The sequence below is a fragment of the Thunnus thynnus genome, chromosome 22, assembly GCF_963924715.1.
Source record: "Thunnus thynnus chromosome 22, fThuThy2.1, whole genome shotgun sequence".
Taxonomy (NCBI): domain Eukaryota; kingdom Metazoa; phylum Chordata; class Actinopteri; order Scombriformes; family Scombridae; genus Thunnus; species Thunnus thynnus.
The window spans coordinates 16,963,230-16,987,072 of NC_089538.1; the positions used below are offsets into that span (position 1 = coordinate 16,963,230).

General features: G+C 41.2%; 1 protein-coding gene across 2 annotated transcripts in view; it reads right to left on the minus strand.

Moving 5' to 3' along the window:
- LOC137174023 (phosphofurin acidic cluster sorting protein 1) overlaps positions 1–23,843 on the minus strand; it is a 70,006-nt gene that overhangs the window by 31,403 nt on the left and 14,760 nt on the right. For both annotated transcript variants that reach the window (XM_067579006.1, XM_067579005.1), the window contains exon 2: positions 397–484. In XM_067579006.1, the coding sequence (XP_067435107.1) occupies positions 397–484 (88 nt within the window). The remainder of the gene's footprint in view (positions 1–396; positions 485–23,843) is intronic.

The window sequence follows — 23,843 nt, forward strand, 5'->3', positions numbered from 1 at the left end:
GTTTGGCACAAGTCTTAAAATAAACAATAATGCTGATTAGAGCTAAATAAATAATTGCTTATTGAACGCTGAGTTTGAAAAAACACAGTTGACCGTGTCACAAATAGATTTTTTGTTTATCAGAAAGGTTTAATTAGAAGTTACAAACACTTTTTCCCCTGTAGACATTTTTTTTGTTGTCTTTAAATTCAAGATTTTAATATTTGAACACTGTTGCTATGGCGATAATGATGATTATCACTAAAATTAGGGTACTGTTAGGTTTTAGATGTGTATATTTAATGTTGAAGTAGAACAGAAGTATGTTTTTTGTGAATTAAAGTGAACCAGCAGTTAGTGTTCAATTACCATCCTGAACATTTTATCTTCCGTCATCTTTACAGAGACGTCTCGTACCTGCAGTTTGACGGCGATGACCACGGAGGTGAGGTCTTTATCCAGCTCCTTCAGCATGATCAGCTTCTTCAGAGTCAGGTTGAACAGCCTGTGGTAAACACACAGAGCGAGACCGAGATTAGAAGACACATATCCGGAGGCATCGTGGTGCACCGTCCGACAGCGTGAGCGAGCTACTAATAACATGATCAACAAGTCATCAAAGGTCCATTCATTCCCCCTACAGAGCCGAGCTGCCAGGTTCAGAGTGGACGGCTAACAAGCTTGCCAGCCAAGAGAAATCGACTGTGGCTGAGTTTCTTTACGCTCAGATTTTTGTGCTGCTTATCTCCCTACTTATGCAATTCCCTCTGATGAACATTAGTTCTGCCTGGAAAGTGCAAAATGGATGAAAAGCTCTCAAAGGGTAGTGAAAGCCTCACAGTGAAATAGCTACTGCTTTCCATTCAAAGACTAGAGAAACAAACACTTCTGATACAGTGTTATTGACTGATGCTACCAAAATAGACCTTTACATTTTTTGCTTTATATTATCCAATTAAACACTACATCAGCTCAGCTTCAGGACAGTGTAACTGAAGGGTTAAAGGTCTGAGAAGCCGTCCTGTAGATGAAAGCTTTCCGGTTTGAAATTTATTGAAATTCGTGATATTAAACAGCAGTTGGCTCCTTTTCCTGCAGTGTCTTATAGCAGAGGTGGACCAAGTGTCTGAGAAATACACACTAACCTCCATTAAAATTATAAAAAATACACTTTTATAAAATAGAAAGTCTACTCACTAAACTGATCATGAGATCAAACCTTCCAAAAAAGAAAACCTTGGCAAACTGATATTTGTATTTACGTGGTAAAATTCTTAAGAGTAAAAAACACAAAAACAAGATATTAGAGATGCCTGATCCAGCTTTTTCTTTAAACTAGCAACACAAACTACCTGCCGAGTACCGATCCAGTACCTGCCATATAGTGGTAAATAAGGCAATGTTGTGTACCAGCGATTGCTGTGGCACTAAACACTGAGTCATGAGGCTGCCGTAATTGAATCTATGTAAGTGAGGGTGGGAACACTCAATTTTAAAAGGGACCTTGACGGGAAAAAAAAGGGATTTAATGTGGAACGGTCATATCTGGGCGACACCCAATACGCTTAATAAGGTCAGTATCGGCACCAGTCTCCATCCAGTGGATTGGACCAGTATATCTCTACAACATTTATTTAAAGTCAATACTTTTTTATTGAAGTAGAAGTGCATCCTGGTAGATCAGATGCATAAGCTGGACCAAACGTATGCATGATAGTATAGGCGCAAAACCAGCTTGTGACGTTGGTAATGCGTCTTCACCCTTCCTGCTCCCATCTTTACTTTCTGTCTCTCAAGAAAACCGTCAAACGAAGCAAAAAAAAAATAAGAGGCATTTATTGCAGTTCTGTGTTTCCTCTGAGGACAGGCTGTTAAAAAAAGACGCCCGTGATGGGCTTGTAAATGGTTTGCTATTTTTGTAAGTGTCCTTTTTCCCGACAGAAGCCAACATTTACGTCAGCGCACAAAAACACACACACACACACAATGATTGTATGTCTTCCATCTGAGAAACGTCCAAGAAACATACAACGTCTGTGTAAGTAAAACTTTCATCTCCGCCTTCCTTTGAACACACAAAAACAGCACGAAATGCACACACACGCTCTCACTACAAACACAAGGTACATACGTTAGAAAGATACGCTTCAATTGTTCAAAAACACACAGAGAGAGAGAGACATACAAGACGAGAAACACTTAAGATAGTGAAATGGAATCAGAGGAAGGACACACACACGCCACACCCAAACAGCAGCTGTGCAGCCAGGGGTCAGTCTGTTCAATAATTCATCTCCAGGGCTTTAGAGACAAAAAGTAAAACCACTAAAATAGACCTGGCGGGGTTGGCTGGGTGGAATCAAGCAGAGAAAACAAAGGAACAATACAGACATATGAGGTAGAATATTATGACAAGGAATGATACGCAGAAAAATGCAAAAAGACAGACGGGCTGACAAAGGATGAGAAAAGAGAGGGAGAGAAACAAGGAGTATGGATGGAGGAAAATGACAAATAAAAAGGAGATGCGGAGGCGGCGATGAATACAGAGAGGAGGAAACGAGCGAGCATCCAGACAAAGAAGAAAGAGGAGAGAGGGAGGGAGCAGGGAGAGAGAGACATGAAAATCGAGGGAGACATCGACAGAGAGAATGGAGATCTGGGGATGACAGAGGCTGACACGGTGTGATGAAAGAGAGGAACTTTCTGACATCGCAAATATAAAAAGAAAAAAAAGTCGCTTGTTCCAGGGCAGTCTCAGTTTTAATGAGGAGAGGAGAGGAGAGGAGAGGAAAATCTGGTGTTTCTCTTTCCATTATGGCAATTTTTGAGGACACAATAGTAAATTTTTAAGGTACAATTCAGACACTCGGAAACGGTGGAAAGTTCCAGATGCAGCGTAGATTTAGTTCTGAAACAATCCCTTAATTAATTGATTAGTCAAAAGTTAATTGCACAAATTTTGATTAATCATTCAGGGCCATTTATCAAGCAAAAATGCCAACTAGGGCTGCAACTAACAATGATCTATATTATCAATTAATACTAAAAAATGAAGGAAAAATGGCCCATGGTGATTGTCAGTTTTGACAGTCTAAACCCTTAAGTTATTCAATTTACTGTCAGACAACAAAGAAACTGCAGATGATCACATTTGAGAAGCTGGAACCTTAAACATTTTTGTTGTTTTTGCTTGAAAAACAACTGAAAAGATTACTCCATTATCAAAATAGTTGCTGATTACTCTGATTTCAATCTACTAATTGAATCTTGAATGTGAGGATGTGATTGTCTTTTCTGTTTTATATCATTGTAAACTGAATATATTTTGGGTTTTTTTGGACCGTCACTTTAGGCTCCAGAAAACTGTGAGTGAGATTTTTCACTATTTTTTATTCATCATAGACTAAATAATGAATGAAGCAAAAGTTGCACGCAAGCTCTGGCTGAAAAATGTACATTCAATGCACCCTTTGCAATATCACTGTGTACCTGCACCAATAACTTTCTGCCTTTTTGGCTCTGAATACACACTCTCACTGTGCTGAGTGTGATGCATCCATGCGGGGGTTGATGAGCTCAGAGCTTAAATGCCAATACATAATAATCTATTCCATGTGAGTTTCCTGACTGAAAGACATTGATAAGAAACTAATCAACACATTAATTAATAATGAAACTAATCCCTAAAGCCCTACGAAGATTAATTTGCAAGACAGGAGTTACTGGGGTTTATAAATGATGACATCTACAGAGAAGACACACACTCCGATGTAACCTTTAATGACAGCTATAAGATTACAGGAAGACAGAGTGGTCAGAAACATTGCAGCGTTGATCCAGACACCTCTCTCCACCCTCAACTCCCTCTCATCTCACCCGGGCCTTCCTCCAAATCCATCCCACTTATGGCCTTTCATCTTACTTTCAGCGGCTCGCATCCCAACATCCCACTGAAACGGTCCGGCTGTCAAGTGGCTCGACTGTTGATGCAACCGCCGAAAAAACTCGGCGACAAACACAGACGGGCCCTTTCTCGTCAATCCCGAGGCTTTCTGCGCGAGATCAAAGTGGCCAGGAGAGGCTAAACCTATGAATAAAAGTAAATCAATTTTTTCTCTCCCTCTGATAGAAAGGGCAGCTAAGTGCAGCTTCTGCTTACATCTGCTGGATCTGAGTGGAATGAATCAAGGTGGAGAGGAGGCAGAGGAGGCCCGGTGCCAGGGGTCGATTTGGGATGGGGTTGAAGCACCTGAGGTAAGCCATTAGGGAGGCAGGGGGGGAGGAAATGGGTGGAGGAGAAGAGGAAGGGAGAGTCAGACTATAAAACAAATAGGCATACAGGCAAAGAAAAAGAGATGAATGAAGTGCTAGTAGAGTCAGAGATAAAGTGGGAGTTGCAGCTTTTTTACTAACACATTTCAAAATCGTCCTTTTTTTTGAAAGAAAGGAAAATGATACAATCAAACAAGACATAAGAAGACATAACATGCAAATAAGACAACTTTGGAGTTTTCTGGAGTCACATTTCTCCTCTTTTAGTGGCAGCTGACCGCCAACCCTGCACATCCAGCCCCTCTGTCAAGCTAGCACGTCAAGCTAGCACATCAAGCTAGCACTTCAAGCTGTCCACTGAACACTCAATAAAACCCTTTTTATTTAACAAAATGCCAAAGTTTTAACATTTTATGTGTTAAAATAAAATAGTCTAAGAATAAATGAACACAATTACGAATGTGAGAAGACATTTGAAGCCAACTTTCAGTACATTGACAGTTTTTTGGTATCGACCAAAGTTTGTCTATATTAAAAAAACTATTAAGGTTTGATACCCAGTCCTATTGACACATTTATAACACCACAAAATAACACACAAAAATAAAGTATTAGTAAGTATTTTTAAGCATATTTAATTAATTCTTTGTGGAAACTCTGTCAGAAAGGTGTTGTTTCACCATGTGGTCATTTTTAGAGGGTATCGTTTCTAATGTTGTATTGGATTGCACCGCTTATCATATTGACAGTCATGAATCAAACTCCCACTTCTGGAAGAAAACTTAAAAGTGCTTTTGGAGATATGAAGCTAAATCCTAGCCACACTAGACTAGACTACACTTAAAATGTGTCTATTTGGATTATAGAGGTCCTTACATTGTAAACTGTCTTTCAATGAAGAATCTAAAGGTCTGATAGTTTGTACGTTGTCAATTTTGGCAGTTGGCACACATCAGATGTACATCATTAGGCTGTACCTGCTCCGTAGCATTTCCCTCCAAGAGTGTGATCAATCACAAAGCTGAAGAGACAGTAAATGTTTATGACACCACAGGGGCCTTCATCATTGGACATCATAGCTGTGGATTACAGCTTTCAGAGGCTCCTAAAACTCCTCGACCATTGAATGAATCAAGACTGAAATAAGACGTAACGCTGACTCTGCTCGCTGTTCACTCCCCCACATATATTCAGAGTCAAGACTTCAGCGAAGTTAAACCGCGGTAATTAGGTATACTGTGGCACCAAACTACTCTCTTAATCAACTGCTCACTGGATCATTACTCATGATGTAGCGGATGAACAAATTCAAAATTTCCCTTGAGATAAACTTACAGTAAAAAGCCAAGCAGTACTTCATTGTTCTTCAGTAAATGGATGCAAGTACCAGTGGGATTTCAGCAATCGCTACTTCAGTACTTGGCTGAAACACAAACCTGCCATTAAAGCGGACATCAAGCAGTCAGTGAAGTTAACATAATTTACTAAAAGGATTTCCACTCCAATGAATAATTATATAACAAACATGACAAATATAAAAAATATTAAAGAAAAGAAAAAACGCATTATATCTTTCATGGCAAGGGCACCACCAGTACTATAACCCTGTGACATCATGGGGTTGGTTGGACTGGCTCAGTTCCACAGATACAACAGTAGAGACAGTTGAAAGATGGAGACTGGGAAACCACAGGACAGAAAAAGACCAAAAAGGAGGCCACTATTTCATTGTTCCTGGATGTACAAATGAGTTTTATTGGGTTAAAGCCAAGGACAAAACAGTCCATTTTCATAAACTGCCACTGAAATGGAAAACAGTAACTTAATGCTGTGCTGGCTACTGGCACTGAAGAGAGACAGCCTTGACTTCAGGGTTTTAAATGAACATTTTTTTGGAGCAAGATTACATTCTTTGAGTCGGGCAAACTAGTGGTTCGCCAGACCGACGGACTAAAGGCTGAAGTTGCTCCGTCTGTTTTCAATTTCACTGCCTACAACGTGTGCTCTACTGACCGCCCACCATACACTGACAACAGAAGTTCAGAGTCATTGAATACATCCGTCACAGCGTTCATGAACCACTGACAGTGCCAAAACATGTGCGTTTCAAGTCCCCATTTAAAACATGTCATCAAAAGCCAGTTTTATTCTTTAACAACATCAGATTAAAGATCAACCAACGTCTTTACAAAGGAAAGTAGTTAAAAACAAGAGCATTATCACCTACACACAGAAAAACCTTTCATGAGTAATAAGTAGAAACCACAGAGAGGTAGGGTGGAAGTAATAGATGACTACGCTCTTTAGCTGTTGTTTTCATTCGTTTTTCTACATTCTCTCACAGGAAAATTTACCAGGGGCACCTCGGCAGTGACCCCTGTACTCTTTACTTAACTACTATAACTCCCTCCTGGATGAGACAATCAGCCAAATGCTTAAAAAACACAGCGCAAGCCATGTCTGCTACACAATCACAGCACTTGTCACCACAGCTGACGAGGGAAATCACATGGTAAAGGTCAAAACAGTCCGCCTGCCACAAACGCTTCCTCTCTGGGCCAGTTCTCACTCCTTTGCCCCTTCTCCTCGACAGCCTGTCACTACACCTCGACAGTCTCTGCGCATTATTATCAATCTGAACAAAAGGACAGACAAGAGCAGAGGAGGATTTATAGAGAAATACATCAGTGTATGATGGCAAGGAGCAGAGCAGCGTCTGTTAGATACGACGCCAACGCATTCGATTGTGCTGAAGAAAGAATGGGAAAATGGCAGCACCGCTTCGTCTTTCTTGCACAAATAATTACAAACCTGCTTCCTCGTTGCAACGGCTGGGATATAATTATAGGCTGCAATGCATAATGGTGAAAACAACAAACCAATTTGTCTTGTAGGAGGTCTAGCTGAGCCAGGATTTTGATTAATTCCCAATAGGACTTAATTCTCTTTGGACCCAAATCTGATATTCGGGTTCTTTTTTTCACAAAAAAAGACTGCTCCTCGATTCATCTACTGAACGTCAACAAGTCTGAAAGGCTGACAGCCATAATTTCAGCGGGTCTATTGGAATCAGATGTAGTGAAAAAGCAGCATATAATAAGAGAGAAGACCTTTCATACAGTATGCTGCTATGCCGCATGTTCTTTTAGCTTGTTCTTTTCTTTCGTCTGTTTCTTCTTCTTCTTCTCCTCACAGTAATATCGTTTGGTTTAACTGCATTGTATTTGAGGTGTTCTATAAATAAAGTTTAGTAGGGAGCTGAGCTTTGAGTTTAAACACAAGATACGGTTATAGTTAGATGTAGGTGGTAAACTATGCATCATTAAGACCTGGGGCATGTGCCATTCATATGCTGTTCCCACACATTTATAAAAACATAACGAGTGGCAAAAATTTTGCACACCTCCAGCATACTTCAGACCACGCAAACTCTCACCTAGGGCGACATGACGAGGCGGGGAAGAAAAAAATAAGGCGTGAAATGGAACCTAAAAATAGTTTTTATTTCCATTGGAGGCATTATTTTCGTCTTTATCCTTTATGCGAAGGACTTTGTAAAGTCTGTTTTGATTGAGAGTGCTGGTTGTCACTGATTACCATTCTGATGTTTGAGATATCACTGTTGATGACGGTTTTAAAGGGACGTGTGAGGAATTGTGTAATGTGTGATGACAACTGCACCATAACCCAATCAATGCAACAGAATTGGTGAAATTGCACTTCTTCTTTTGCTCTTTTGCTTGAAAAGGGAGTCTCTCCATCTATTTGTGAGGATGAAGACAGAACCGTGTGTAGGTGCAGCTTTTTTTTGTCTCATTTCTGTCCTTGTGCGTTTTAGTTTTAGTCATGAATCCACACACGGTTTCATGTGTCTAACCCCTGGAGTACAAACTTACAGCTTTATGTAAAGTAGCTGTTTCAACAGGCAGGGAACTCTAGCTGGGTGGGACACTCACTTTAAGAGCTCATGTTGAGTAAGGTGTAAAGTAGTAATTACTCAAAAGCTTACTAAACTGGCTTTGAAGAGCTTTTCTGAATGTCTAAACTTCCTGACAGCCCCACCCGTCTGGCGCCAACAGAGAATTTAACAAACTGTAAAGGCTATTAGCGGATGCCGTTTGAGCGAGGCTTGCTCTTTTTCACATCTCAAAGTCGATACCTGTGCATCCTTGTCGAGTAATGCGCTTCCCCAACGACACATAGTCTTGAGAATGTGAGGTCAAAGGACCAGCTTTCGAGTTACAGTGTACTTGACATCACATGATCAATACAACAAACAGATGCTCTTTGTCTCTGCTGTTTCCAATGTACTACAGACAATGCCTGGACCAAGCCGCAACAACCACAAGTAAAGCCCGATGTGGAAGTTGCAGTTTTTTTAACGGCTGCCAGCTCCAAAATATGAAAAAAAAACCTCCTACTATGAAAACCCCCAGCTTCTCTTGTGAAATGTCAACACATTTTTCCTTACAACACAGTAGTTTCACTTCTACTAATGTGTGTTTTGGCAATTTTTCAGACTTCCAATGAAGAGAAGTGTACAGCACTTGGCTGGGCCCGTTTGCTTGATTGACAGGCATCTCATCCCAACCCCTCGGCTAAATTTGGGATTTTTTTTAAAATCTGTTCCATGGCAACAAACCAGGCTTCAGAAAGTCCCTTTACAAACCTATGTGTGATGATGAGAATGTGATGCATTATCCTTAAGTGTCCTATTACTTATCGACATCTTTTCACCCCCAGATATTGCCGCAAAACTGACTGGTTGATTGGCAGAAAATGTGCAACAATTTGGATAATCAATTCATCATTTGTGTCTTTTATTAAAAAGGTACTATATGTAAGACTTGTGAAGCGATTAGCATGTATTAATCGCTTTCTATTGCCAATAACTGAACGGGTTGTAACATAACTTAATAAAAATGAGACTTTCTCGGTATGACAGTGGTCTGATTTCTATGTGAAGGACTGGTTTTTCTGTGAAAATCCAGAGGATGTGATGTTTATGTGTGCTCCAGAGTAGTTTGCCTCTCTCCAACGCCAACAGGGTTTAACATTAGCTAAAGTTAGCTTAGAAATTGCGTCCGCTAACATCAACAAACAACTGGCACCCACCACAACACAGAGTCAGGTAAGCTAACATTACTGCAAAACATGTGAGATATACTGTGATATTGTGGCTTTAGCTAGCTAATGTTAGCTCTGCTGCTAGCTTGCGCTGACAGAGTGTGAGCACACATGGCAGCAACAGGATGCAGTTCACTAAATGGCCACCGGAAGGAATTTCTAATTCTTATGTATTGCACCTTTAAGCACAAATGCCAAATATTCACTGGTTTAGGCTTTGGGAACTGTAACATTCAATAAAATGTAAACAATTAATAGGTTAATCTAGTGTTGCTCGGACAATTACTGTATTCTTGGGGTGGACAGCTCATTTTTGTCTTGTGGTGTTCATAAGTAGATGAAATTTGCTAAGTGGAGATATTCAAATTAAAAGTGCTCAGAATAATGTCACGCAAAAATACCAAACATTAGATGGTTATAATTTTAAGTTTTTTCTTGGTTTCGTATCCTTTTTATTGAAAATTATTGGGTTTTTGACTGTTAGTTGATCAAAACAAGTAATCAGAAAATGCCACGTAGGGCTCTGGGAACATTTAGGGGCGTTTTTCACTTTTTAAAACAATATTTTTACCAATTACTGGATTGGTTGTCAAGTTCACATGTGGGAACTTCACATTGTGATCTTGTCCTCGCTGTTGTGAAACCATGCTAAAGTTGTTGGATATTACGTAATGAAAGGCAAGAATGGACAAGACCTCATGTTGAGAAAGACCTCTGTGTGCAGAGTGTGTGTTGGTGTGTGGGAAAGAGATTGTGTGTGTGTGTCCTCGGTGGGTTTACTGAGTACATCAATTTGTCATAGAAAGTCTCCACGGCTCTATAGGACAAGCGGGAGAAGACCTCACAGTGTATGTGCGCAAGGTCTGACTCACCACTGCTAAATAAATGTTTAATGCTCCTTTAGCCGATATCGCCTCGTGTTTTCCCAGCAGTCATTGCTATGTGTATGTTTATTTGTTTAGAGAAGAAGAAGGCATGGGTGGATGAAAGGAGGGAGAGCTGATGGAGGTAGAGAACGGCTCGATAATGTCTGTGGGAAGACTGACCTCTGACATTCTGGAAAGGCCAGTCTCTGAGGAAACAAAGACAGCACGTCCGTCAAAGATGCTGAATGTAGTAACACACACACACACAGGAAAAAAATGGTGCTTTACTTTGACAAAAACTTGGGGGCAAGGCCATTTTATTGTATGTCCAAAATGTGAAAGAAAAAGTTTCAGTCAGGACCATCATCAGCACAACTTGTACTGTGTTTTTGATAGCTCATAGAAAATATAGAAAAGTGTCAAATCTGCATTTTTTAGAAGTTAAACCATCATTTTTGCTGTATGACTTACTTCAGGGATTATGCAAATCAAAATGTTTGAAAATCAACTGTTTAAAAAGGCGCCTTGTGGCATTTTTGACCACTGTTAGCACCATAAAGAAACGTGTGGCAGGAAGGAAATAGACTGAAAGCTAGTAGTCGTGGACGTAAACAATGCAAGCTTCAGTCTTTTTCAGACTGGCTTCGCAAATGTTGCATGAGGACGGAAATGCGTTAGACCTCAGAGATGCACACAGTCTATTTTGGTGATGAGACGTTTCCACATTTGATTTCCTGCGGAGCGACTACCTGATTAATTCATTACTTGTTTCATCGCTAGATTCATCTGAAGAAAGTCTCAAATGGAGTCTGGCTCACCGACAATACCACAACCGCCATGATTTCCCCTTGATGGCAATGAATATGGATGAAGAATTTAAGCATTAAAATGTCAAAATGTGCTGTAAAGTGACTGAGGGGGATTAAGTGTGAGGCTAGGTCTGAATATGTAAGCGTGTGTGTGTGTGTGTGTGTGTGTGTGTGTGTGTGTGTGTGTGTGTGTAGGTGGGTGTGAATGTCTGTGGCTTTAAGAGGAAGGTGACTATGGTTCCCTTGACAACAGCTCGTCATGGGAGGTGTGACCTTGCCGTGTCATACAAGCAAAACAACATGATAAGTACACAGTATAGAGGGAAAACAGTCTTTCCATCGACCTTCACAACATCTGTAATCAGCTTTTGACCCCCTTCAATCTTCACTGTCATCTTGTTCTCATTCTTTCCTCCTCTTCCTCCTTTTTACTCCTTCATCCTCGCTCTTCTCCTACCTGTCTTCTTATATTTACTCTTTGCTCCTCCCCTCTTCATACACGTCCTTGTCTTCTCCCTCTTCTCCTTTGCTTTTTAATTATTCCCCTGATCCTGCTTCTCCTCTTCTGGACAACATTTCCTTAAGAAGTCTCCTTCCTCACTTAAGGACAACGCTCTCCTCCCTTGCTTACATAATGGTAACTCAACCCTTCTCCTTCCCTGTAGCGCCCGGTCCGCCCCGTCTCTCCTCTCTTAAGTAACGTGAGGCCTCTCTCCCCATCTCCTCGCCTAGCTAATTGTGATCAATGGCAGTGCGGGGTTTGGTTGCTGACAGAAAGAATGAGAGTCTTACCCTCCGTCTTTATTAGCTTCCCCTGCTCCTCTTCTCCGAACTCATTATCATTCCATTACATGGATTAGTCTGTTCCTGACACAAAGCCGGGGCAAAACGCTCCTCATTTCGGACGCACAGAAACACAGGCCAATTTTTGAAAAATGTAAATGAAGAGCATCTAAAATCAAGGTAAAGTGAGTCATCCCTGATGAAAGAAAATACATGAATCAGCTAAATCTTCAAAGTACTGATCACTGAAATCTTAAGTAAAGATTGAAGCTTTGTTAGTATTTTTATTCAAGACGTTTGTAGCAGGTGGAAGGACTGGGCAATATGGCTGAAATCAATATCAATATATATCACAAATGTATGCAAAATTACATCAAACGGTGGTTAAAAGCAACAACCTACATCAGTCAAAACTAATCAAACATGTAACCATACTGTTGTGATGCTTCTCCACTGTAAGACAGTATAGGATGACACTGAATAATTGTCCGGCTCCAGCAGCAGGACAAACATGTTGTTGCTGATGATATTTCAGAAAGTTTAATTATAGAATTTACTTTTATTGTTCAATGAGACTAAAGCAGCGATTAGCCTGATGACACCGACACCACATCTATTGCTCCTGTAGCCCGTCTGAATTATCCAGGTCAAATTGAATTCAGGTCTATTTTTTCCAACACTCTCCACAAACACATAAAGGCACCATCAAGGACGATGTTCAAAAAAAAAAAAAAAAAAGGACTTTCTAGATCAGACTTTGTCGGCTACACCTGCTGAAACAAGATGAGTGTTAGCTGCGTGGCACTACTCTCTCTCTCTTCATAAAGAAAATGGGTCAGTAGGTGCACAGCGGAGCTACGGCTCACGCGGTGTTGGCAATCTAACCTTCATCATTGTTCAGAGGACAATGATGCAGAGGGAAGAGAAAGCAACATTTAACAGTTAATACTATATAATTATACCACATTTACCTACAAAGACATGATTTCTTTCCTCAAGTTTGCTCATTTACAGTTTGTTTTTCTTAACAATTACTATATAACCAGTTCTAAATTCAGGGTTTTCTGACTGGATTATGGGCTGATTGGTTTGTAGAGCTTTTCATTGGTTGTTGTGGCCATTTGGCGCGCTCCAGTAGCCTACCGGTTAGGCCATGTAGCTGCAACGTCCACGGTTGGAGTCCGACTGCAGACCTTTGTTCCACGTCAGTTGCATGAAGTTTGACAATTTCTTATTGTCAGACTCCCAGAGTTATATGTATAAATGTAGATTGGTAAAAAGATTGATGTTGGTGATTCAATACATTAGTTTTATTGTCCAGCCATGAACTACTGTCCATCATTATTTATGTAAAGAACATTTCCATCACGTTTTCACTCTATTGCATCTAGTGCTGGGTGATATGACCAAAATCTCATAATCATTTGTCTCTAAAATGTCAGAAAACAGTGAAAAATGCCCAAACAGATGTCTTCAGATGTCTTGTTTTGTCTGATCAACAGTCCAAAATCCAAACATATTCAGTTCACTATCATGTACAAGTTCCAAATCCTCATATTTAGGAAGCTGAAACCAGCTGATACTTGGCATTTTTCCTAAAAAATAATGACTAAAACCATTATTCAATTATCAAAATAGTCAATAGTCTTTTAATTTCCTGTCACTGACTAATCGATCGATTGACTAATCATTGCTGCTCTAATTGCTAATATGAAAACCCACAGGCAAACACACACACAGAAAGTTTTCACAGCATTCAAACCCTTGAAACCAGCCAATCCAATACTGATGACCGTAAACTTTAGACTTTGATCCTTATAAGTCTGAGTGTGTGTGTGTGTGCGCCTGTGTGTGTGTGTGTGTGTGTGTGTGTGTGTGTAATTTAGAGTGAAGAGGTGAAATGGCTTAAAGCCTCACATGGTGGATTTTTGATCCAGAGGGCCTCAATAAGCTTACTGGTGGTCTCCACACACACACACACACACACACACACACATTCACACATATACATACGGAGAGGGACAAAACACAAATATGCTCAGGCAAATTACCTTGTGCATGAAATCTAGAGCAAACATTAGGCAAATACTCTGTAAAGACAGAGAGAGAAAGAGTCAACAATATCTAGTAACATGGACCCTCACAGGCAGCAAAAATAACAAGCATTTGCTTCCTCGCTAACAACGGTCTTAAAATAGCTCTCGACTGAGTGGAGACAGCCTGTAAAGATGTCAACAGTTTGGCGAAGCGGCGCTGAATCATCTTCTCCCCTCTTGTCTTTATATCAAAATGCAAACTGCATAATTAATCTGAAAACAGCATCTCAAGCTCTCCATGTGCATTATTACATCAGAGAGTGAATGATAGCCCAGCATGAGCTTATAGTTATTAAGGGCAACATACAAGAACAGGCTCTAGTTGAACAGATTACGTGGTTAATATTTTATATTTGCAATGTGTTGACCGTGTAGAAAAGGGTTTTTATATGAGCCTTCGAATGCGGTGACACAAAGTAAACGTCTTCATCTGTAAGTGATTCCGGTCGGCAACATTTCATGTCAAATAACCGGGGAGACACAATGAGATGAAATACGAGGCCACTTTGTGTCATGAGGCGAGAACAGGTTTTTATTTTACTCTCTAATTTATCATGTCATTTCACTTTTTAGTCATTAGACGCCTCAGACTCATTAAAGTCTACAGTCATTAACAGCTAGAGGATGAATTGGAGATCCGGTCCTTTCTACAAAAAGGTCAAACAGACGAAGTTTATTCTGTTGTGGATGAAGGCAAAAAAACCCAACAAACCAGTGAAGTCTCACCAGGAATTAGCTTATTTAAAATGGTGTCACTGTAAGAGGACTGAATTTGACTTTATGAGTGCTAATGTCAGCTGAAAGAGATTGATACTAGCGCTGCAAGCATATCCCTTTATAGCATCGTTTTAGAGGAAGTTAGCAGGCTTATGCAGCGTTCAGGTTACATAATTAGGGTTGTGTATCCTTTAAAAGTACCAATAACAAAACTACACATCTTTCAATACCCCCCATTGAGTGTACAAGAACTTACAAAAACTTAAAATTAGCTAAATACTATTAAAATCAATATATATATAATCAAAGAACATGTAAACAACACTGAAAATGTGCTCAAACATTCAAAGCCAACTTTGATTTCTGCGTGTACCAAAGAGGTTTTGAAGTTCAATACTGAGCCTTACATATTGTACAGACATACATACATAATAAGAGATGTAATTTACTGCTGAGCTGTAGCTACAAGTAGGAGAACTGGGGAGTTATGATATCTCCCAGTTGTCAAAAGATGTGACTCCAGGACCAGCACTGAGTGGAAACCATTTCTGAATAATATGCAGCATTAAGTGTTACGACGCAGAGGCTTGGGAGATCATTTCACAGGCAACAACATTTATAACCATCACCGAGACCTTGCCTGGGACTCGTTGGCTTAACAGGATTTACAAGGTCTCATTATCCCAATTTTCAAAACATTTACCAGAGCTTGACAAGATGAAGGTCTGCGTACGCGAGATCGACCGAGAGCTGAGGACCTGAGGTTCGCCTTAACGTCGCCCTGCCTGTAGAGCAAGAATGAGTCATAAAGCTCTGCGGCCCCGGCTCTGCTTCTCATCCGTGGACCTCTTGACAGCGCCGTGACAGCCAATGAGCTGCCGGAGGAGGCGGGGCGTTGCGAAGCGCGAGAGAGGGGGGACGGATGAGGCCGAGACATCAATCATTGAGCGGAGAAATTGTGTTAAGTCTAGAGATGGAGTTACGGCAAAATAGAGAGAGAGAACAGTATGTATGTGTAGGTGTGTGTGTGTGTGTGTTTGTGTGTGTGTATACACATATATATATATATATATATAGGCGATGCCCCTCTAGCCTCTTACAGATGATTAGCATGCCGGTCACATCAGCAGTCAGACTCCAGTGAGGCTGAGGCTTCCTCGCCCACAGTGGTGCAGCGGACTAATGCTCCACTAACATGGGAATGAATAGGCAATATAGCAGAGCAGTCTGGCAAACACTATTAGAGAGGAAAAAACAAGACAGGCTGTGGTTGTGCTGATGCATGAAGAGAGAACGTGTGCTGAAATGCTTTTTGTGGGGTTTTTTTTTATATATATATATATATAGGAGGACAAAATTTTATCATAAAGACATGAAAAATAGCATCATTTTTTGCCAATTCTTGTTTCTTTTAAGGGGCTTGAACACAAGCAACTATGCTAAAAACCCCTCTACACAAGATCATTTAAAATTCAAGATACATCAAGTGCCAGCTTAACATAAAACCTGGAGTACATCCAGCCCTCGTCATCATCCAACCTTGTCATCGTCACCCACCGAATGTTACAGGGAAGATTTCTCATCAGCTGACTCATCGTGAGCAGTTTAAGGTTAAAATCTGGGTTGACATGTTGAGATGAGTTTGAGCGTTTAGGACCGAGGCTCGGGTTTTCCATCTACAGAGGGCTGAGAGCTTGATTGTTGTTCGGCACCTCTTTTAAATGAGTGAGTAAAAATAAAAATCGTCTGACTCATTGAGCGGGAGATGTCGTGATTTCATGCGGTGAGCAGTTTGGCTGCCAAAAGCTGCACCTGTGTGGCAGCACTTTAGATTCAGCGAGCGTTCGTTCAATGTTTGGGGAAATTAAAATCTGTTTTTAATCCTCCACATGTGGGGAAAAAAGTGTGTTTCCCTACCCGACATCTCTGTCTCCTGATAAAAGCCACATGGAAGGCACTAATACTGATATTCTTTGGTGTCCTGGGAGAAGCTTCCAGCTTACAGAAGGATTTGGGAAACAGTGAACGTCCGAGGGTATTGCTTAATACGTTTGCACAAATGCGTGTGTGCTTGGTTATGCAAGCTGTGAACATTTTAGCATTCTGGTACAACCTTACTCAGTACCATCGAATCAAGAGTTGTGGGTAAATCTCTGGATGATGTGAGTTTTGAGTCGACACAGCAGCAGCAGCAGCAGCGGCAGCAGCCCACCAGCGTAGAATCTGTCCCCGGTTAAAGTCGGTACAGACCTGTCCTGATTCAAATCTTATCGCTGTTTGTCCAAACCGTGCGCAGCATCCAATCCCGCTTAGACACACATTCAGAAACCGATAGCGCGGTCTGCTCATGACTGAACGCGGGGAGGGAACCGAGCAAACACACACACACGCGCGGAGCGAGCTAATTGTAGTCCGGCTGATCGATATGCATGAATGCTTTACTATTAGCGAGAGATAGAAAGGAGGGAGAGATAGAGAAGGGGGGGAGAGAATAAGAAAAGGGAGGAAGAGCAGCAGGGGAGGAGGGCAACAGGACACTAATCCAGTCGCTTTTAATAAAGTGTATATTGATCGAGGCTGCATCCCTCCAGCCAGTTTAGAGAACCAGAGTCTGTCTGTCTGTCCTCCAGTCAGCTCATCTTGATATTACAGACGCCTGATACTGAAATGTCTACCGATACCTGATATATAATAATCCCTACAGTCATTTCAGCTGATAATGATACAGATACTTTACATTTAGTTTGCACCAGTACATGCTATTCAGTGGTATAAATGCACAGATTTATCAGGATCTGTCTTTATGGTGTGTTTAGCTAGATGTCTTTCTGTGTGTCTAAATAACTGTCAGTTCATTTGAAGTGTCTGTTTACTCTATATTGTAACAGCTATTCAGTCAGCTGTCAGTTAAGTTAAAAGGTGCCCTGTGGGTTTGTCCCCTTCAATTTTCTTGTGCATGGATCACCGGCGATGCAATTCCCATTCCCTGCCCCCCCCCCCGCCTGGTTTCATGCTATTCCACTGATCAACAGTTGATGACGGTGATGCCAAAAGTAGAAATGCACCTGCAAAGGCAGTGAAGAAGACTGTAAGCTAGCAAACATGGGAGGTTCTCCATGGACAACTACAACCTGCAAAGAGAGGATCACATGACAGTAGTGATTATTAGTAGGAAAATGGGTAAAACTCTTATTCTTTCACATCAGTTCAGTTTGGACAAATTAAAATCTACCAGTTTCTATAAATGTTGCCTCACAGACATTTAAATGCAAACAGGGAAACAAGGAAGATAATTGCAATAAAAAATTACTTTTAGCAGCTTAATATAGACGTATCCATGTCAAATTATTCAGACTGCTGATTGTTCATTCCCCTGTGAACACGCCTGTTAGGCTTCTGAAGGGATGTGAGGATTGCAAAAGCAGCTCGAGTCAGACAAACAATTATCTGCTGCCTAAAAATAAATGTGAACGTGCTTTTGACTTCCCGCTCCTCTGTTCTCTCGCCCTCGTCTTTTCACGTCTGCGAGAGGAATTACGGAAAGCGCGACGACGACGGACCCGAAACTCACCTTGACACACACACACACACACACAGGAGGCGAGTTTCGATACATAACAGCGACAAAGACTGACGTGACATTAAACTACCCTTCATCAGCTAATGGTTTTTCGGAGTCGGCCTCCTGCTTTCCTAATCTTTCCGTCTGCTTTTGTTGTTTTGGTTTCAGTATGCGGAGGGGGGGGGGGGGGGGGGGGCATTCACAGCAATCTAGGAGGAGTGCTTTATAAGTTAGGGGTTATAATTAAATGTACGGCGAGGCACGAGTGTGGCGCGTGAGACGTTCGGTTTCACCAGAATATTCTGTTCGGAAAGATTAGACGTGAAATGAAGCCGACTGTCGATGCTGCCGGTCTCTGTTCCTCCTCCGTGACATTTCCCTTTTCCATGCTGTGTGTGTGTGTGTGAGTCTTTGCAAAGTGAATCTATTAATAATGCTGCTAGCCCCAACTTGACATAACGTGTGTGTGTGTGTGTGTTTTGGTAAATGTCTTAATAGATCTATTATCAATTTTGGAAGCGAGTCACCTGCATCAGAGGACGGCGGGCTCTTACAACGGGGTCACCGTCACACCGACACGACGCGTTAAAAGACCGTAAATGTGCTAATGTGAGTGTTTATTTGATTGCAGGCTGCAGGCTCATTGTCTCCTTGCTCATCAATCCCCCCCCCCACCTCCCCCACCCCCCCCCCTCCCCTATTTCTTATCTCTCCCAGTAACACAAGCTGTCCGCCACTGTTCGCCAACAAAAAAAAACATGACCATCTTCTCCTTCTGCCTCTCATCTCCTGCCCACTCCCCTCTCTCTCCATTCAAGTCTTTTTTGCCATTTTCTCCTTTGGCGATCCACGGTTCTCCATCTGTCTCATCTGATAACGTCTCTGTTTCCCTCCGTCCCATCATCCTGCTCCTCCTTCCCTTCCTCTCACCAACACGCCTCTGCAAGATTTTTCTAATTGGTATGCTGGTCCTTACTTTTGAAAAAAAAAAAAAAATGTTCCTCTCAGTTTGATCTGCTGCCTTCCTCCATCTCTCTCCAACACAGGATTTGAATTGATTTTGTTTAATTCCCTCTATGCCCTCTATGTGGTCTGACTCTCTCCTTCACATCTACTCTGCTTTATGATGCTCGCCTGGTCCCACCGCTAACAGCCTCTCAGCCTCTGTCTGTCTTTTAATACATTTATAAATGTGTTCTGTCCATGAAATTAAGAAACTAGAGCCATAAACACTATATAAACGTCCTCTTTGGCTGTAACCGGGTAAATAAAACCCTTTTACATTAACTTTTATGAACCTTGGTATCAGGTAGGTCCTTCCTGAAAAATAAAACATTCTGAAACACTGATGCATTTTTAATGCAGCGACAGCAGACATCAAAAGAAGAAGTGGGGCGTCTCTGTGAGTCTGTGTTCAAACAGGCATATCATGTAATAGACGTGTTCCCTGTTCAGGACCTTTGTTGCGTGTCATTATTCCCCTGTTCTCTTCCCATGTGTCCCGTCTGTCTCAACGATCCAATAAGACGAAACAAATCTTCAAACAGAAGAACTGAATCACTACCATAAAAGAAGACAAAGAAAAGAAACTACACAGTATCTAAGGGGGAAGATGTCACACGTTTGTCTACACTGTCCACAAGTCAGGGCCTCACCTGAAATAAGGAATGCAGAGGAATCGGTAAGACCAGATGAAATTAAAAGCTTTTTTATTAAATCTATTATTAACCCTGAGGGAAGAAGAGCAGATGCACCACCTCTAGGGATACACTTCTCTCTATCTCAACTCAGGATATCTGCTCATCAGATCAGCACAGATACTGATCCGGTGGAGCAGATTTGAATTTTGAAAGTTTTCTCTCATCATAAAGTATTTGGCAAGTTTCAAAAAAAATTGCTGATACTGGACTTATGTGTGCAACGTTGATGAACCGATCGAGAGTCGAGATCCGTCGAGTGATTCAAGTCGAGAGCTTACCGCCTCCGCTTAAAAGCATCATAACCATGTTACAAAAAAAACATAAATTACATCATTTATGATCATATTTAAGTCTATATAAGAAACACAGGGGTGAAATCTCTGTGACCTTTCTTCTAAAACGACACAGCTAAGCCTCTGACATCAAACGTGTGAAGATGCCCGAGGCTGCCGAAATATCAGGACAATCATCTCACAAAACCGCAAAGACTTCTGCTAAACTAGACAGATAAACAAACATCCACGCCCACACACACACACACACACACACACACACACACACACACATACTGCTGCTGCTCACCCACTCCACCCTGCATGCACCACGTCTACTTCTGATACGACAATCTCCCGTAAATATATGTTTGCATTGATGAATAAGCACATCGGTCTGCCGGCACGTGAGTGTTTAGAGGGGAAAGAGTGCGTTAACGTATGTGCAAATCAAAGTGTGAGTAGGAGAAACAGTCAGAAAAACAAGAGTGGGTGAGTGTACATTGGCATAAGTAGGTTACAGGTGATATGTAACATGGTTGTGTGTGTGTGTGTGTGAATGTGGACAGTATGCACATGCACCACTGAGCGTGCAGTATGTGGTTTTCCCATATAGCTATAGAGGCCGTCAGCGTCTATCAGTGTGTGTTTTCCTGCGCTGTGACTCATATTATAACTGGAGGGAGAGCAGAAGTGATTCCTCCATAACAGCAAAGAAATAAACTGTATATGTACTGTGTGTGTATATGTGTGTGTGTATATGTTTGTGTGTGTGTGCGGACCTATTGCTCATCACAGTGCTCATCATGACCGATTCCTGGCATGGCTCTTTGCTATGTGCTTTTGCCCACAGCAGGAGAGCTATTTGAGCATGTGACTGCGTGTAGGTGGGTGGGCACTTCATTTTTTTTTTTTTTTTGATGTTGTTATACTAAGCTATCTAGTATGCGTATTGGTACGTGGGTGGCTGCTGCTGCTGCTGCTGCTGCCTCGTTGGGAAGGCATGACAGTTAACCGTGTAGTGTGTGTGTGTGAGTTGTGATGCGTTAGCGATTAATCAAAATCCATGGAGAGATGCAAAATTTAGAAAGACGGGCAGAGGGGAGAGGGGCGGGGGAGGGACTGGAGAGGAGAGGAGAGGAGTAAACAACAGTGACCAATACAGTTTTGGACAAGTCAGTAGTTCAGCCTTTCTGCGCTTGACGTGAAACGACAAGAGAGAGAAATAAAAGCGCTGGGAAAAGAAAAAGGGAAAACCTCAAACATGAAGGAATCGGATGTGATGAAAGAGAAAGATGGTGAGATTAAACAAAAAAAAGAGAGTAAGGTGAGTCACGATGCACGAGCGTAGCGGCGGCGTGTCGGCGAGGAACGTGAGGAAAAGAACAAGTCACTCATGAGCTGAATAAATATATGAATATATATATATATGTGTGTGTGTGTGTGTGTGTGTGTGTTTCCCCCGGGGGCTAGTTGTTGCCATCTGTACACCAACATGTAGCTCTGCTCTACATCTGGACTGGAGGGGGTAGTGGGGGAAAAAATAAATAAATAAATAAATAAATAAATAAGAAAAAATGCAGAATACAAGGCTTGCTGATCACATCCAATCTCTGCTACACAGCACTCAACGTAACCGCACAGTAATACATTTATCAGTCTGTTATGCAACCCCTTTGAACAAATGGCTCGCGGAAAGCAGAACGTGTTTTTTTTTTTTTTTTTTTTTCCTTTCTCAGCGATAGTGACAAATAGCAGCCTATGGCCTGAATTCAATCTGTGAAACAGACAGAGCATTATAAAGCAGGAAGACGTGGGCCTTATGGTGCCTTCGAGAGGTGTTGTGTGTGTGTGTTTTTTTTCTTTTGTGTGTGTGTGTGTGTGTGTGTTTGTGTTTGTGAGAGAAAGAGCACAGCAACCCAACAATGCTCACTGGTGGAAAATCTTCATTTTACTCTAAATGTTTATGATGCTTCAGGTGCACGCGAGTAGGGCTGCAACTAGGAATTACTTTCATCATCAGTTAACAATCTTATTTTCTTGATTTAATTTGCTGGCGTTTCATAAACCAAAGTGACGTCTTCAAATTACCGTTATTCACTATTAAAGCAGCAAATCCTCACGAATCAGAAGCAGAAATCAGTGAAATGTTTGGCGTTTTTGCTCGAAAACGGCAGATTATCTTTCTGTCAATCAATGAATCGACTATTTGTTTCAGCTCTACGTGCCAGTAATTACAACACAGAGCATTAAGGACACAGTTCGGCGTCATGACTCACACAAAACCGGAAACAAAACTTCCACTTCTAATGTATTTTTGTCCTCGTCACGGTGGTTGTAAAGCGCGAAAGTGAGGCGAAAGATTAAATCTCGCAAAAGCAGGAACTTCCAAACAACGTTCCTGTATTAAAAAAGAAAAACACCTAAATGCACGGTACTCTTGTGTTTTTTCCCCCTTCAGAGGTCATGAGCTAGAACAAATAATGAAGACTTTCATGAAGGCAACAGTAGTTTCATAGTGGCCACTGTGGCCTTTCAGGGACTTTTGGTACTGAAACTACAAACCCGCTGTGTTAATGTCACCAAACAAGATCCATATCATGCTCAACTATGTCATCATACACATATATTTACAGTTTAAGTTCATAAATTCACTGATTTAGAAATAAAGTATCTCAAGAATCCAGAGGGATATACTGTATTTGATCGGCATATACAGCGACTGGTGAGTTACCTTGATAGAAAAACACCAGAGTTTTGATCTGACCTCGATCTGACCTCGATCTTTGAGTGTTACACACATCCTTCTTGCTCGGGGACTGTCCAAAAAAAGTGTAACAGTGATTTCTGTACAACAGGTTCTCTCTCTGTCTTTAAAAAGGAAGCGTTTAACAATGCAAAAGAACAATAATATCATAATAACTTGGAAATTAGTCTAAAAATATTTCCAGCACAGTTTGTTGGAATACATCCGTGATTATATCGTGTCTTGAATACAATTTTTTTTTTTTAAGACAGAACAACAATCTAGATGATGATATAGTTATTTTCGGAAACAATAGCTGGCTCAGACTGTTCATATTGTTGCACAGTTTATTGAGAACCGCGAGTGTGCTGCGAGGTGTTTATCTTCTTTCACTAACATTCAACAACTCCTACATACAGAATATTAACCAGTCATATCGTCCTTTCAATAAAGCAAAAAAAAAAAAATAGTACGTTTCAAGGTTTTTTTTTTCATAGAATTTAATCTTTGGCGGCAGCCTGTGACAGAAATCTACCATCACACTTTAAAACCACACAAGAAGAACAGACAGACACGTTCGAATAAAGTGAAACGCTGCAGGTTTCGAGACCCCGCCGGCTGCTGTGTTTAATATAAAGCCGATATAAGCTTCATATTTCAATAATCAGATCAAATCGCGCTAACAGTAGCTCTTTCATTACCTGTCTTTTCATGCCTGGGTACAGTAGAGGACACAGATTAAATAGCAAGGAGGCTTAGAGCCACAGCGGTGCTTCACATTTGTAAAGATTTCCATATGCGTTTATGAAGCTTGTTGCAATATCACACAGCAGAGAGCCGTAACGGCACTTTGGGTGTTGGCTGCTCTAGAAACAATGGCAGTAGAGGTGAAACTGCACTCAGCGGTAGAT